This window comes from Mycetomoellerius zeteki, unplaced genomic scaffold (assembly GCF_001594055.1).
Source record: "Mycetomoellerius zeteki isolate Tzet28-1 unplaced genomic scaffold, Tzet1.0 scaffold320, whole genome shotgun sequence".
Taxonomy (NCBI): Eukaryota; Metazoa; Arthropoda; class Insecta; order Hymenoptera; family Formicidae; genus Mycetomoellerius; species Mycetomoellerius zeteki.
Genome location: NW_017257306.1, coordinates 9,575 through 25,916, shown reverse-complemented (window position 1 = coordinate 25,916; position 16,342 = coordinate 9,575). Strand labels below are relative to the sequence as shown.

Below are 16,342 nucleotides of genomic sequence, written 5' to 3'. Positions count from 1 at the left end.
ATAAAATTATTACAGAAATTAACGATTAAAAAAATGTAATATTCACAATAAGACAAACATTTCGACTAATTTTTAGCTCTCTTCAGCGTAGTAAACTTAAAGTCATAATTTACATTCTTCGTATAACAATTTAAGCCTTGTATAGACTCCAGTGATCAATCTCCAAATACACCAAAAATTTATTTCCCCATATCAATTGGCACCGATCGTTAGATGGTCTCAAAAAGATTAAGATCTTAAAAAAATAAAATAATCATTTGTAAAACCGACAAAGTTATAAAAATAAAATTAATAATAGAATAATCAAAATAAAATCGGTAATTTATTTTTAAAAAAACTGTAACTGTAACTTACTTTTAAAAGTAACTTTCCCTTGAGCTATGTTCAGATTCCCACCCGAATGTCATCCAGATATCCACTCCATCCTATTATTTACCGAACATTAAATAAGGATGACATTGCATCCGTGGAGCACCGGGGTGGGAATCCGAACACAGCCATCCAAACTCGCCCATTAATATCGATATTAATAGCGCATTATGTATGTACATAATCGGGCTTAATTTAAATAGTAATAGTAGTGTTTTTAATCGCTATCCTTTCTAAGTACCACCAAAATTAACTGGTAATAAATGTGATAAAGTAAATAGGAGAGTGTCATGTGATAAAGTAAAAACTATTATATTGCATTATACTTTGATTTATTGACTTGAACAATGCTATTAAAATTTTTAAAATAATATATTTAACATATTTCATATTCATTATGCTTGAAAAAGTATCCTCTATGGCCCAGTGTGATTTTAAAATAAATGTCGCATTCTATTTTACAAATAAAAAAATATGAATTGATACGTATTAACTGTATTAATATAAGAGAACTTAAAACAAATAAAATATAATCATGTCAACAGTTAAAACAATCAAAGCATAGATAATAGTTTAGATAAATAAAATTAATAGAAAGAAAATAATAAATTGTCCATAGAGAATTCATAATGTAATGCAACTATTTCATATATTAAAATGTGTATTATTATCAAAACTATTTAAATATATTGTATTTAATATAGGAAATATTATATATATGTATATGTATAAAAAAGTTATGTATATAAAAATGTTATATATATAAATATGTTGTATATGTATATAAAAATGTTATTCTATTTATATACATATACATATATATATAATATTTTCTATATTAAATACAATATATTTACTGTTGTTATATTTATTATAAGACAAAATGGATTAGAAGCCGAATAAAGATTTGAGATCGTTCAGCGTAAGTTTTCCAACCGCGTTGCTTGTATCACCACTCAGTACATTTTTTGCTATCTGAAGTTTTCGTTCTTGCAACGCTTTAATACGCTCTTCTATTGTATTAACACAGATAAATCTAAAAATGGAAACAAAGATATTAAAATGAACTTTGCAAAGAACATACGTAGAAATCAAACACGATATACAAACTTGTAGATGTAAACATTCTTTGTTTGACCAAAACGATAAATCCTGTCTTGCGCTTGTGTTTCCAACTGTGGATTCCAATGAACGTCGAATAACAACAAATGATTGCCGCCTACCAAGTTTAATCCCACTCCGCCAGCAGTAAGTGACAGTAACAGAATTCTCGGACCAGAATTTCGACTATTAAAAGATTCCATTATACCCTGAGAGAAAAATACATAAGTATTAATTTTTTAATGGAGTAGAATATAATAAAAATATACAGTCGCGTTTGTAAATTGTTGTGTATAAACTAATATTTTTGTCGCATTTCATGAAAAGTTAAATATCGTGGTAAAAAATAATCGTATAAAAATTTACGACCACGCATTTTAAAACGTAAAGTGCTTTAAATCTGTGTTTGAATTTGTTTTCTACGACATTTTGTTTTTAAATTACATAAAATTGAAAATCGATACATTTTGCAATATCTTTGTCTTATATTGAAGCGCTGCAGTTTGATGAAACATCATCGAACAAAATTTAATACAAAAGCATTTTAAAGCTTAGAAAGCCTACTTTAAAATACTTTTATACTAAATTTTTCCCTATGTTTCATCAAACTGCAACGCTTTAGAGAGAAATAAAAATATTACAATATCAATTTTCAATTTTATATAATTTAATACTGTAGAAAAAAAATTTAAGTGCAGATTTCAAGCCCTATTTTTGCGCTTTAAAATGCGTGGTCAAAAATTTCTCTACAATTTTTTTTCAACAAAATATTTAACTTTTTGTGAAATGTAACAAAATATTAATAACAAAATATGAACGTACACAGGTAATATTGATATTGATAATCCACATACCTGTCGATTTTTAATAGGAACATTTCCTGTAAACTTGCTAAAAGTAGCCTCTTTTATTGAAGGCAAATGTGATGCTATAATTTCCAACAACATTGTCCATTGCGAAACGATAATAAGTTTATCGTCACTTTTTCGCAAAATTTTGTTAACCAAGTCAAGTAGCATCTTCATCTGAATCATTTTATATTGAATTATAACCAAATGAAATAGTACAGTTTGTTCAGATTATATAATTATCACTCACCTTGGAACTAATACGATCATGTTTAAACACCGGATTTTCAACGGTGAGTAAATTTCCCATTATTCTTCCATCAACATCAGCGTTCTTCTCTTCATTATCGACTTCAAGCGACATATTATGCATGCGAGATAATAAATTGAAATCCACGTTTTCTACATCTATTACATTGCATTGCTGTAAGTCTTCATGATCCAGCATTGCGTGGATCAATGCTGGATGACAACATATTTGTCGCAGTCGTAATAGAAGCATTAAAATTTCATGTGTTTTGACGTCGGCGTGCGACGCCAATAATTTTTGTTGTGCTTTCGTGAACTGAGTTTCCTTGTCTTAAAAAAAGAAAACGGATAATTGCGCATTAAAATAAATATTAATACATTTCGATGATTAGAAGTACGCAAGATATAGCATATTATTTTAAATGAAATCTTACTTGGGTTTGAGAGAAAAGAAGGTTTATTGTATTTCCCACTGTACAAATCTAACATGTGTTCTTTCTCTGCACGTTGAACTAAAAATTGTGCAAACAGAGTACGGGAATACGCTAAAACTTTTTCATAAACCAACTGTTCCTGTTCATCGAGTTGGACTATCACTTCCTCGATGGATTTATCGGGTAAACTTTCCAATTCCCCCTTCGACATCAATTCTTGTTTAGTTCTGCGTAACATTATTGTCTTCATTACCGTTGCCAATCTTTGATGGCCCGCAGCGTTCTTATTATCTACCCATCGCTTCCAAACGTGTAAATCATCAAAAGGTGAGCATTTAAGAAACTTCACTATGGAATATAAATCTAACTCCTTATTCTGTATAGGTGTGCCGGTGAGAGCCCATCGTCTACTCGCTACAAGTTCACATACCGCTTCAGATGCTTGACTTTTGTGATTTCTTACTATATGCGCTTCATCGAGTATAACCCTTTTCCAATTGATCTGTAATAAAATTTCAATTTGCAATTAAATTAAAAACTCAGATCTATATTATATACGTATTAATAAGATTAAATTTCTACTTGTCTACTCATTGGTCAAATAATATTTGTAAGCTTTGATTGTATACCTTATATAATGTAGAATTGGTTTTATGTTCTCGAGATAATATATTATATGTCGTGATGACTATATCATTTTTCGCCAATTTTTTAGGATCGCTCTGTCGATTACTGCCGTGATGTACTTCAACAGATAATAAACCACGTTTGCATCTATTCCGTACTTCATTTTCCCATTGTGACAATAAAGACGCAGGACATACTACTAGAGTACCACCTTTATGATCTGTCGTAATCACATGTATTCTTAATAGATTTATTATGTTAAGTACATTCATATCAAAATTGTCTTAATTTATGCTGAATATAATATCACAATTTAAGTGAATTAAAGTTAAGAAAGCAAATATTTTAAAAATTATAGAAAAGCAAGAACTTGTTTCTATTATAAATTCTATAAAATTCTATAAAACTTTTACATACGTGAAGATCTATTCTTGCTAGTCCGTATGGCATCATTATCATCATCATCATCACCACTTTCATCAGAATCTTTAGCAAGAGTGGTCAAAATCAAAGCTATCATAGTTAGTGTTTTGCCCAAGCCCATATCATCAGCTATAAAAAAATTCATTTTCAATAATAACACAAAATTATTCAAAAATACAATTTAATATATGTTTTAATATATAATTAGTATTATAAATTATTTTTTTAATATTTACCTAAAATGCCACCGGATGGTCTTTGCTGTTCTCTCCACAGAAGCCATGCAAGAGCATGCTGTTGATGCGGCATTAACTGTACCTTCAACCCCTTTGGGTCTTCTACTTTTTCTTTCTCTGATGGCCGAGCTACTAGGGATCCGTGCAAATCTTGTAATCGTTCAACCGTTAAAGCGAGCTCCTTATCTCTTATTGCTTGTGCTTTTAAACCAAGTTCCTTTAATTCAGGAGATGTGGTAGGTTTCATTGGTATATTGTCAATATCCAAACATGAATAATCGGTGTACTTTGAGTCTAGCTCATCTTCAGAAAACTGTGATTCTTTCATGAAATGTGATTTTTCTACGATGTCTCGACTATTGAAAAGTGGCATCAAAGGAGTACTTTCCAATTCACGTGTCAAGCTTTTTATTTCTTCGTCTAGCTGATGTATGCATTCTTGTAATTTCTGTCCTTCATCAGGAAATATGTCGATATTTCCTTCAGCGAGTAGTTGCTAGAAATATAAGGTTTTATGTGATATATGCATTATCAAAATTATCTACACTATTTATTACGATAATAAATACACGCAATTTCAGACAACATGACAAATATATATCAACTTTGCGCTAAATATTGGCCTACATTCATATAGACAGATAATTTTGCGTGTGCTGTGTGCGCGCGCACGCGTGCGGATGTGTGTTAACATTTGCTAATGTGACGTACATTGGCCGTATGGAACTACCTTAATTAAATGTATTATTCATTATCACATTAAAAAAACACGAACATGTCAAATAATAAAATGATATATATATATATATGTCTTCCAAAATAATCCTCCGTGACATTAATACACTCACACATCTTCGATACAAAGCCTAAAAACTTTTTTTAAAGTCTAAAGTTGAAATATTGTTCAGAGCAGTTATCATATTTCTTTAAATGTCCTTTACTTGAAAGTATTTACCTTCTATATATCATGTTTTAAATTCAGGAAAACATAAAATCCGAAAATCAGATCCAGCGAATACATAATTAATCTCAACAACCTTTTTTTTGGCCAGAAACTGCTTCACGATGAAGTGAAAAGAGTTGAAATTAGTCGTTCATCTTACTCGCTAGATCTTTTTCGGATTCCGTGCTGTTCCGAAAGTTCAAAAACATCATGAAAGATAAACATTTTTAATACGTCAAGAACATTCAGAAGAATATGACAAGTGCTCTGAACATCATCCAAACTACGGATTTAAAAAAAAGTTTTGAGACTTTATATCCAAAAATGTCAAATGTATTAATGTCATAAAGAACTACTTTCAAAGATAAAATATAATATTTTTTATTATGTGTGTGAGATATCTATTTTTTATTGCTGTGATCCGGGAACTTTATTATCAGATCATACATATCTCATATATTACCTTCATCTGGGCTGACTCGTTTTTAAGCTGCTCTAATTTGCAAACCGTAAGTGCTCTTTTCTGCGCTATTAATGGATCCACATTTCCAACACCAATTTCTTCTTTTGCAAAAGATACTGCAAATTCATTGTCGTTTTGTCCAGAAGCAGAATCTGTAGATAATATAAAATTCTCAGACATATAAAAGTCCATAATTGAAACATAAGATATCTTAAAGATATCTTTAAATGTTGTTTTGAAAATTTAGACTTTGTGTGGGGAATATAGATAATATTATTATACCGTGTATAAAAATACAGCAATTATTTAGAATAGGACCTTTTTCGAATTTTGACATTTTTCGGTTGCAATGTTGATAATAATCTATCTTTATTATGACTCAAATAGTGACAATAAGTTGGGAGGTCGAAAAATAAAAAAAAATTTTCTTTGAAAGTGTTACATATAATAGCATAGGAGCGCACGACTTTCAACGCGAAGCGATTTCCATCCCACCTCCCCCCCTGCTTAGGGGCGCATGACTTCCACGCGAAGCGACTTCACATGAAAGTCGTGCGCCCCTATGCGGGAAGATAAGATAGAATAAATAATTTAAAGAATAGGTAGACTATATATTTTTTCGACCTCCCCGACTTATTATCACTATTTGAATCATAACAAAGATTATCAACATTGCAGCCGAAAAATGTCGAAATTCGAAAAAAGTCCTATTCTAAATAATTACCAAAAAGATTTACTTATGCAAGATTAAAATCTATACGTTTGATGTTATAAATAAAAATACCTGAATCAAGCTCAATAGTGACAGGTATATCAATTTCTTTGTTTTCGTCTGCTACTTTAGGGTCAGTAAATATCTCTAAATAATATTAATTAAATAATATGAATATAATATATAATATAATATAATATATAATAATATAATATATAATATAATATAATATGAATATAATAATATGAATATCTCTAAATAATATGAATATCATCTAAATAACATGAATTTAGCGACCTTGATGAACCATACAAACAAAATAATACTGACCATATCTTTTCTGGTTTATATCTTCTCTGGTATCATCATGAGTAACATCTTTTTTTTTTTTACTCTTATTTTTAATCCGTGAACATGAAAGAGAAGAATCTATGTAAAATAACAGAACTTTGTGTAAAATAATAGAAAACAAAAGAATCTATACAAGATATCTCGTAAAAACCATAACAACGCTTAAGGGGAGACTTCTTTGATCACTTTGAGGAAAAAATTTTAATACCAAAATGTCGAAGCTATAATAATTTTTTAATATATCAATAATTTTATCTTCGTATGCATATAATCTTTGTATCAACATTAACACGAGGCGACAATTGGCCTTTCGTTTTCAGCACTTTTGTATCACGTCTGAACGCGCAAATTTTAGGCGATATAATTAGCTAACTTTTAATGTTTATGATTAAAAAACTGTTATAGCCTCGCGACACTTTAGTATTAGAATTTTAATCTTAAAATAATCTCAGAATCCTTAAGTGTTGTTATGATCTTTACGCGGGACACTGTATAAAATATCTATATAAAATTATATATACACATATACAGGGTGATCCATTTTAATCTGTCACCCCAAATATTTCCGTTCCCTTGCATTTTACAAGAAAATGTTTCAGTTGTATGGTTTCAAGGGGGCCATAAAATGGTACCATTGGTTTGACTTTGGATTGGAAATATTTGGGGTGATTAAAATGGGTCACCCTGCATATAATGAAGCAAAAGTTTTATTTTATCAGACATGATACATACAAAATCATAAGATCTGTTCTTTTTAGCTGAACTTTCGCACCGGTTTATCTTTCTTTCTTTTCTCTCTAGAAGGAAAGAAGAAGAAGAAAGATGAACTGTTGCAAAAGTTCAGCCAAAAAGAACAAACCTATATATAATATTACATACAAAATCTTACATAAAAAATACATTTATACAAAAATACAATTACATATTACATAAAAAATATTACAAAAAAGTGTTACGTATACCAATTTTTATTTACTAATCTTTACCAGAATCAGAATTGTTAAAATCATTAATCGTATGATATGCTTTATTATCGTCATGATCATCTATCTGTTCATAATCACTGTCATCAGAATTCAGTACACATCTTCTCGTCTGTTTATTTATGTTTCTGATCGAACAGACAACAGATGTACTGTCATCTTCACTGTCTTTATTCCTATACATAAATATTTGTAAGAAAATGTTTATATCCATTAATTTATATTTTAATAATTTATTTCAGTTATAATAAATACGATGTACAGAATGTAACTAAAAGATAAACTTTGAGGACGAGCTTCTCAAATGTAAAAAAAAAATTTATATAAACGTAGCAAATCCACTGTTATTGAGATTATTAATAAGCTCCGACACGATCTCTCGATCTCGATCTCGATCTCTCGATCTTAAAATTCTTTTAATTTATTCAGATTAATATCGAAGATATGCTACTCCAACGCATCTTTGATGTCCGTGAAACTATTCGCAACCGCCTTGGGGTTTTTGAAAGTACGATAGTCCATGATTTGACAGTCAATGGCCCATGCGTGTATTGAATCAAATGAGGTTTGCGAATATATATTTATATGAACCTTTTTCATGTTTAGTGTGGGATGCTCGAAGTTTGTTTCTTTATTTTAATTACACCCTATATATGACAAAAGTAAGTAAAAAGAGAAAGATAAATTTATTTTGTTTTTATTTATAAAAAAATTTTGATAAGTAATACGGATACATTCTATCAAATGATGATATTTTAAACTTCCGGTTCCAACCGAACATAGATTAACCAGATAGAATGTTAAATTTTTTTAAATGTACAATAATATGTACTTTTTATTGCAGATTCGGATTACATGCAAAAAAATAAGAAACTTTTACCACAAACATTTTCTCTGAAAATGCCATTCACTGACTTTAAAATGATCTTGAAAGTAATGAAAAAAGAAACTATGAAGAAATTGTTATTGGCGTAACCCAGGCCCAATCACACATAATAATTACATGTACAATTACCATATGTAATGTTTTGGGAAATTTTTATAAAAAACATTTCTTTCGGTTTTTAATGAATGGCGCGGATGGTAGGTACACCAGATGTAGCCAACTAAGTGCATTTACTACACCGCTTAGGCCGGAATCAGACTACGCATTGAAGATTGAAATTTGACCAGTGAGGACAAAGAAATTTTAGCTCCTTTCGTTTCGATTGGTCAAATTTGCATTTTTCAATCTTCAATCTCAATCCTCAATGCGTAATCTGATTTCCGACCTTACTGAGCATTCACAATCAGCGAGTTTTTGTACTTGTTTGGTCTATATTTTCAAATCTAACGGAATATTCAAATACAAGGGCTCACCGAGCCCTTAAAGCGGCGTCTACAATGAAATTTTAAGGCGTAACCCCGGATCTACAATAGATGTTTTAAGCCTTAAGCCATAAGAAACGGACGAAATAGTTAATTATTCTCCTCGTATTCGACTGTAAGTCCGGATCTACAATAGGTGTTTTAAGACTTAAGCCGTAAGAAATTGACCAATTATAGTCGAATATATATTCATGTTACAATAAATATCGGACGTGGTATAACGGATGTCGTACGCAGTATGAATCCTACATTTCAAGTACGCTGGATTCGTTCGGAGCGACCCCGAGCAGCTCCCGAGAGACAAAACGAACAATGCTATTACAACAATATATCACAACAAACAAGGCAACTGCCGATCGTAAGGTGACTCTTTTGTTATCAAACAAACATGGATTATCTTCACGTAGCTCGACATCAAGGATTAATTTATCCTTGATAGTTGATATCGACAAGATACTATTAAAGACGGCCGATTTTTATGGAAGTTTGCGTGACTGTAATATTTAAGTGATTAAACTGACAATACGGTACTAATTTTATGATTTATTAATTTCGTAGATATGTTTAAAACTTATTAATAATACTAGATTTTTATTCAAAACTGTGATTTTAATGTCATCATCCGAGTTTAACAATCAATAGAGATCATAACTGCAGAGAAAAAAAATTATAATTTTTCGGCAGTATACAGGGTGTTTCCAAATTAAATCGCAAAACTTCGGGAGCGTGTAGAGGAGTAAAAAACTAAGAAAAAAAGTCCTATAGACATATGCTCGTTTTTGCTCCGTTTCAGAGAAATCGAAAAAAAATGTTTACTTTATCTGCAAGATTAAATGGGGACCGTTTTCTAAATTTCTTGGAGAATGAATTTTCTGACTATTTAGAAAACATCCCATTACAACAACGTACTGAAATGTGGTTTCAATTAGATGGATGCCCTGCTCATTACAGCAGAGTCGCTAGAACCTGGTTAGATAGAAAATTCCCACAACGATGGATTGGACGTGGAGGAGCAGTACATTGGGCAACTCGTTCGCCCGACTTAACGCCATTAGATTTCTATGCATGGGGTACTCTGAAGCAAGAAGTTTATTCTTCGCCTATTCAATCAGAGCAACATTTGAGAAATCGTATCGTAGCTGCAGCGAACAGAATATCGCAAGAACAGTGCCTGGCTGCTACAAGAGCCGTGTTTGACAGATGCAATGCTTGTATTGCTGCAAGAGGTGCACATTTCGAACAAAATCTTCATTAAAAAGTTTATAAATAAAATAATTAAAATAATAAATTAAATATATTTTTTTCTTTTTTCGTGATTTCCTGCGAAACAAAGCAAAAAGGAGCATATGTCTATAGGACTTTTTTTCTTAGTTTTTTACTCCTCTACACGCTCCCGAAGTTTTGCCATTTAATTTGGAAACACCCTGTATATAAGATATTATAGCATTATATATGGTTTCATCAATAGAATGCTTACTTCCTCGGTGTCGTATCCTCGATAGAATTATCGGCATCATCATCGATCTCTACGGATTCGTCGACGATTATTCGTTTGTTATTCTTCTTTGAATTATCAACCTCCTCCTCGCTGTCCGAGATGATCACGGAATCGCCCGCGACTCGGTAACCCGAAGAATGACATGGAAAGCTGTGTTCCATTTCTTGAATCACCGTAGAAAGTAAACGTAGCAGTGAATAAGTAAAATACAAGCCATCCTACTCTCTTATTTCACCGACATCAGGTACAAGAATGCCTCGCAATGCCTGACAATGCCTTGCACGAACCGATACAAACCGATACGAATTCGCACGCGGAACAGTTGGGGAGGGATCGGTGCCGCGTGCTGGCGCGAGATAGCGTCGCGAAAATATGAATTATAAACGGCGTTTACAAGCAAGGCTAAAACTAGTAAAGAGACGGCATAATTTAGCTGACGTGGCATTAAGTGCTAGAATTATAGAAGAATAGGAGTCTGATGTAGGCAAAGAGGTTGTATAAAAGGTTATACAACCGCTTTGGATGTAGGTTCAAGGCGGAACAGTGGACAACTATATTTAAGAACCGTTTTAAATCCGTTGCCAACGACAGGGTGACGGATGGTGCATTGACTACACAAGTCAAAATGTCATTCTTGTTGATTTTTCTGGAGCCATTTGACGCAAATTCAAACTGTCCAAATTGATTTCAATTAATTTATCGATCAATACTGTTTAAGTCCAGTCCTACAATTCATAGTTAACTCTTAACCGAGAGGTTCAACTTATTCCAATTCTAGAATCGGAAAAAGATTAATTGTATTGTAGATCGAAAGTAGATTAATTCTCGATTCAACTTGTAACATTTTCCAATAAGAAAATTAATGCGACACTGGTATGCACACTAACAAGGGAACCTCTCGAGATGTCAAATTCTGATTTTAATGAAACGTTGTGAACTTGTAGCTTACATAAAGAGATGAATTTAGAAAATATCAGTTGCGGCTAAAAAATGGTTTGAAGGGATGAGATCAACCCTTACGTGTACAGTGGTTTTCAGCTTTTTCCGTTATGTCTCGAAAATTATTTGAGATATAAAAAAATGTTTTATACAAAAGTTTTACAACAAAATTATTTGAGATATAAAAAAATGTTTTATGCAAAAGTTTTACAACAAAATTAGCTGTATTCAATCGCATTTTTAGAATAATTATTTACCAATTTTTTTCAAAATTTTCGAAAAAAAATTGGTAAATAATTATTCTTCCTTGAATTATCAACCTCCTCCTCGCTCCGAAATGATCACGGAATCGCCCTCGACTCGGTAACCCAAAGAATGACATGGAAAGCTGTGTTCCATTTCTTGAATCACTGTAGAAAGTAAACGTAGCAGTGAATAAGTAAAATACAAGCCATCCTACTCTCTTATAATCAAAGAACTAATCAAAGAACGCTTCGAAGCGTTTTGTAGCGTCAAGTGGACCGCAGCATTAATTACATAGTTTTCTTATCACTTTGATTATCTCATTAAACCTTAAAAAAATTAAATTTTTGTTAAACTGAAAATATTTAAATCGATTTACACTCCAATTTACACACCGAATTGCACTCGGTGTATTAGTTTTTTATTGTGCATCTACTAAAGTTGGCAATACTACATATCAAATGTGAGGTTGCCTATGGTGTGTCTCTTAATATATATATATTTTTTTTTTTAGGTTTGTGATGCATTGAGGTTATATCACATATATTGCAGGTCTATCAAAATATCATGTCAGAATTATAGATTAATCCGAGAAGAGATAGTGCTTAAATTCATAATGAAATAAAAAAGTGGAAATGATGCGTTGCAATTGCTTGTTCGTATTTCGAATGCTATAGCGCTAGAGGATGTTCTCATTGCTATAAAGAAGTTAGTGGAGAGATTTGTTGTTGAAAATGAAATTGCAGTTACAGCCAAGATTTTCTGGGTGTTCGCTGAATTGGGAGAAGTAACGCCTGCAAAACACTTTGGAAAAGGCGAAAATTGTGAATGAAACAGCTGAACTTTTGAGGAACGAGGAATCACACAGAGTGAAAAGTCAGGGATTAGCAACGTTGTTAAAGTTAGGAGATTATCAAAGATGTGTGTACATATCTTAAATGTTATTGTATCTCCTCTTTTTCTTTAAGATATCATTTTTATGCATATACAATATATTTGCTACTATAATTTAAATATTTGCTTTAATTAATAAAGTAAAAACACTTTTTTTATTGATAAATTAATGAGAAGAAATATTTTTGTATTTTTAGAGCACTAATATTGAAGATTGCACAGGAACATTTGCCTGACACATGGCATGGTGTTCAAACGCGATGTCTTTCGATTATTGGGCGTTATCTAACTGCAAACACTGCTGATGATACCTTAACATTAATTGGCAATTGTGTTCGCTCTCAAGATCCACGGATTCATGCTCAAGCTTTTGAAATCATGGCAGAATTACATTCTCATAGAGGTTGTAGACTTCCTGCGACTTTTTTCAAGGAAGCCTGCGCGATGATTATGAAATTGTACGCCGAGCTGTTCTTAAACTTATCTATCTTTTAAGCCGGGAGTATCCAGAAAAATCAGTACATAAATATAAACATATTTTAAAAATAAAATCTTACAATGAACTTTTTTTATGTGTTTCTTTTATATATTATAGTATATTGTTGGATCTGATGGAGAGGATGTACGAATGGTAGACTGTGCTTTTTCACAAATTTGCAGTCTTATGGGTGATTTATCACCTCGTGTTAGAGCTTCTGCAATGTCCTTTTTGAGAACCATGAAAGTGTGTCACGTCACTACATAGAACAAGCCTTAGATAAAGAACAAAAAGTAGTTGAAGCAGACAGACCCGAAGTTGAAGAGAAAAGTGGATCTTGTGAAGCATTCATTCATGGTTTAGAAGATGAATTTTTAGAGGTATGAATTTATCGCGTTACATAAAATAATAGAGAATTTTTTTACAATATTTATTAGATTATCCTGCGAATCAAAAGTTTATTATATTTCATGTTTTTTTCAAGTTTGTAATTGTAGTTAAACTGAAAAACAGTTTAATTGTAATTGAACTTTTTTTTCTATGATTTTTTCATTTCTCATATCAATTGAAAATAAATTTTTCATTTAAAAAAAAATTTAGGTAAGAACAGCAGCAGTTGAAGCACTCTGTACACTTTCGTTAGAATAACCGAGCATATCTAGAATTTCATTGGACTTTATGATGGATATGTTTAATGATGAGATTCAGGATGTCAGATTAAGAGCTATTGAATCTTTAAAGAAAATGTCATCAAGTGTAACCTTTCAAGAGGACCAATTAGAAACAATTTTAGGTGCTTTAGAAGATTTCTCAGGAGAAGTGAGAGAAGGCTTGCACGCTATGCTAGCTGCTAGTCATCTCGCTACCACAAATTGTCGTTATATGTGCGTTAATCGTTTGCTAGATAATTTAACTCGGTATCCTCAGGACAGGGAGAGTATCAGGAATTGTTTAGCAGAATTAGGCGCATCACATCCGTACTTAACGTTACCTCTAGTACCACAACTTCTTGGCCGACATCCTTTCTTCGACACACCTGAGCCAGATGTGGATGAACCATCCTGTATCCTTTATATCAATTCTCGTTATGTAAATAGTCTTAAATTTTAAAGTTGCAATGTCCTTAACTTTTTTATAACAGATGCAAGTGTACTTGTTTTAATCTTCAACGCAGCATTACACTGTCCAAGTATGCACGCTCTATTTACAGAGCATGCTTCTAAACACTATCACTATTTGCGCGACGCTATGCCTCATCTAGTTACGCGATTATGATCAGCACTTACTAGTTCAGGAATCAAAATGGAAGATATGAATAATGAAGAGAACAGGGATCAACATGGTCGAGAGTTCTTGGAGAAGATGGGAATTGGAATCGAGAATGCAGGAGGAAGAGTTCATACGCAGCTTTTAGAAACTGCAGCCATTGATCTTGATCGTATGGCAGAGATGGATCATCACATGGAAAGCGCGGCACGTTTCACTTTGCCTTGTATATTCGATGCCTGCTGCTATTGAAGTCCGTCCTCTCAAAGAATGTTCTGTGTCTTCGACAACATTCTATTTCGGCGAATCCAGTGCCAAATACTAACAACAACATTTTCGTCCTTCAGCATATACAAAAGTATGTACCTTTAATATGTATTAAAGAAATCGTTTTGATATAGTACAATTTTACTAATAATATATAAAAGATTATATAAGAAAAAATAAATAAAATTATACTTACCATTTTTTAGATTATAACGTTTGTTTAATGGATTAGACGAAAATGATATTATATTGGCTAACGATATGTGGTTGAAAGCACTGGCTATAGAATTAGTTAGGGTGACCGAAAGTGCTACCGGCAGCGCATTACCACTGGCCCGTTATTTCCTACCTAAAGCTGACGCTTTACCTCAAGATACATCAAGGCTACCACCGTTCTCCAGGGCTCTAGTTCTACAAATACCCACTTTGGCAGACATGAAACCGGGTTCCTTAATGCGGCTTTTGTTGCCATTGCTTTTGACGCCTGTAGTACAGGGGGAAGAGCGATTACCGAGACCATCAGCGACGACGCGCTTTTGTCGAGCACACATCGAGGAACCGAGAGGCGATGCCGATGCTGCACTAAAATTCACGGATGGTCTTTTGCTGGGAATTTCTTTAAACGCCAAGATATTGAATCTACGTGATTCCTCTACTCTGCGAATAAAGCTGAGACATCCGGATCAACAAATGCAATTACTGTTACCGCGACAGATCTGCGTATGCAATAGTCCGATCAGAAAGATTACAGATTGAGGACGACAGTTCTATTATCGCATCAAGTGTGGATGGAGCCTTGTAATGTAGAAATTTCTTTAGCATTGCTGTTACCTTCATCATCGATTTGCACACATCCACCTTTAGATGATCCATGCGTGATTGATTTGTGTAAACCTATCAAAGTGTCAATTGCACCGAAAGCCATCAAAAGGAGCATATGATTACATCATTGTGTAATAATCATTTAATATTTTTTGATCATTTAATTTATACGTATCTTTGTAGATCAAGATTTAATACTTGATGCAAAGAATTAATTTGTTGATAAAATATGTAATTTAAACAAATTTGCCGTTTTATATATTGAGAGAAATCATTGTGATATCATCATGTGAGATAACAAGAGAGATCAAGATGTTTGTTGCAAATTGCCTAAATAAAATTTTAATCATCTGAATGTCACTAAACACTGAACAACAGAGAATAATGAATATTCTGAATAACTTGGAACAGTGGTAAAATAAAAAATCTAATTTTGTTTTCTCCAAAATCTAATCTTTGTTTCAAGTTTCTTTGTTCAAAAATTGTTTCTTGTTACATGACGCGCATAAACTAAATTCTAAAAGAATAAAAAATATAAAATTAATGTAATAGAAATGGATATTCACTAAAGAAAGAAATCGTAACTTTCATTCAGTTATGTTTAATTCATTTATGTTTAATATGAGAGCTGGCGCGCTGCATTATGATTTTCACTCAAATTTAATTTATAATATCGATCAGAGTTAATATTTCTCGATTTAATTAAAAATACTTTATTGTACGAGGGGCACTACTTATATTTTGAGCCTTGGCAACACTGAGTGTTGTCAGGTGCCATCTGACGTTTCCACTAGAAAGTTTGACATTTTTGACCATAACCTTCTTCAG

At 32.2% G+C, this 16,342-nt stretch overlaps 1 protein-coding gene and 1 pseudogene across 1 annotated transcript; one reads left to right on the top strand and one right to left on the bottom strand.

Moving 5' to 3' along the window:
- Window positions 1-1,257: 1,257 nt before the first annotated feature.
- Window positions 1,258-10,766, bottom strand: lds (transcription termination factor lodestar). Its single transcript, XM_018451742.1, has 13 exons — window positions 10,585-10,766; window positions 7,743-7,915; window positions 6,736-6,834; window positions 6,478-6,552; window positions 5,694-5,845; window positions 4,288-4,783; window positions 4,046-4,180; window positions 3,631-3,848; window positions 3,002-3,503; window positions 2,569-2,897; window positions 2,325-2,495; window positions 1,480-1,679; window positions 1,258-1,405 (listed from the first exon to the last, which is right to left on the bottom strand). The coding sequence occupies exons 1-13, from the start codon at window positions 10,764-10,766 to the stop codon at window positions 1,258-1,260; spliced, it is 2,880 nt and encodes a 959-aa protein (XP_018307244.1).
- A 1,115-nt stretch (window positions 10,767-11,881) lies between these two features.
- Window positions 11,882-15,812, top strand: LOC108724996 (integrator complex subunit 4-like; annotated as a pseudogene).
- The last annotated feature ends 530 nt before the right edge of the window (window positions 15,813-16,342 follow it).

What these genes read in the sequence shown, in the direction of transcription:
- lds (XM_018451742.1), bottom strand. Translation starts at nt 10,766, where the DNA reads ATGGAACACAGCTTTCCATGTCATTCTTCGGGTTACCGAGTCGCGGGC. An exon ending in TATAAACCAGAAAAGATATG is followed by an intron (nt 6,553 to 6,735) that starts GTCAGTATTATT and finishes AATATTATTTAG; the next exon opens with AGATATTTACTGACCCTAAA. An exon ending in ATGATCGTATTAGTTCCAAG is followed by an intron (nt 2,496 to 2,568) that starts GTGAGTGATAAT and finishes AAAATGATTCAG; the next exon opens with ATGAAGATGCTACTTGACTT.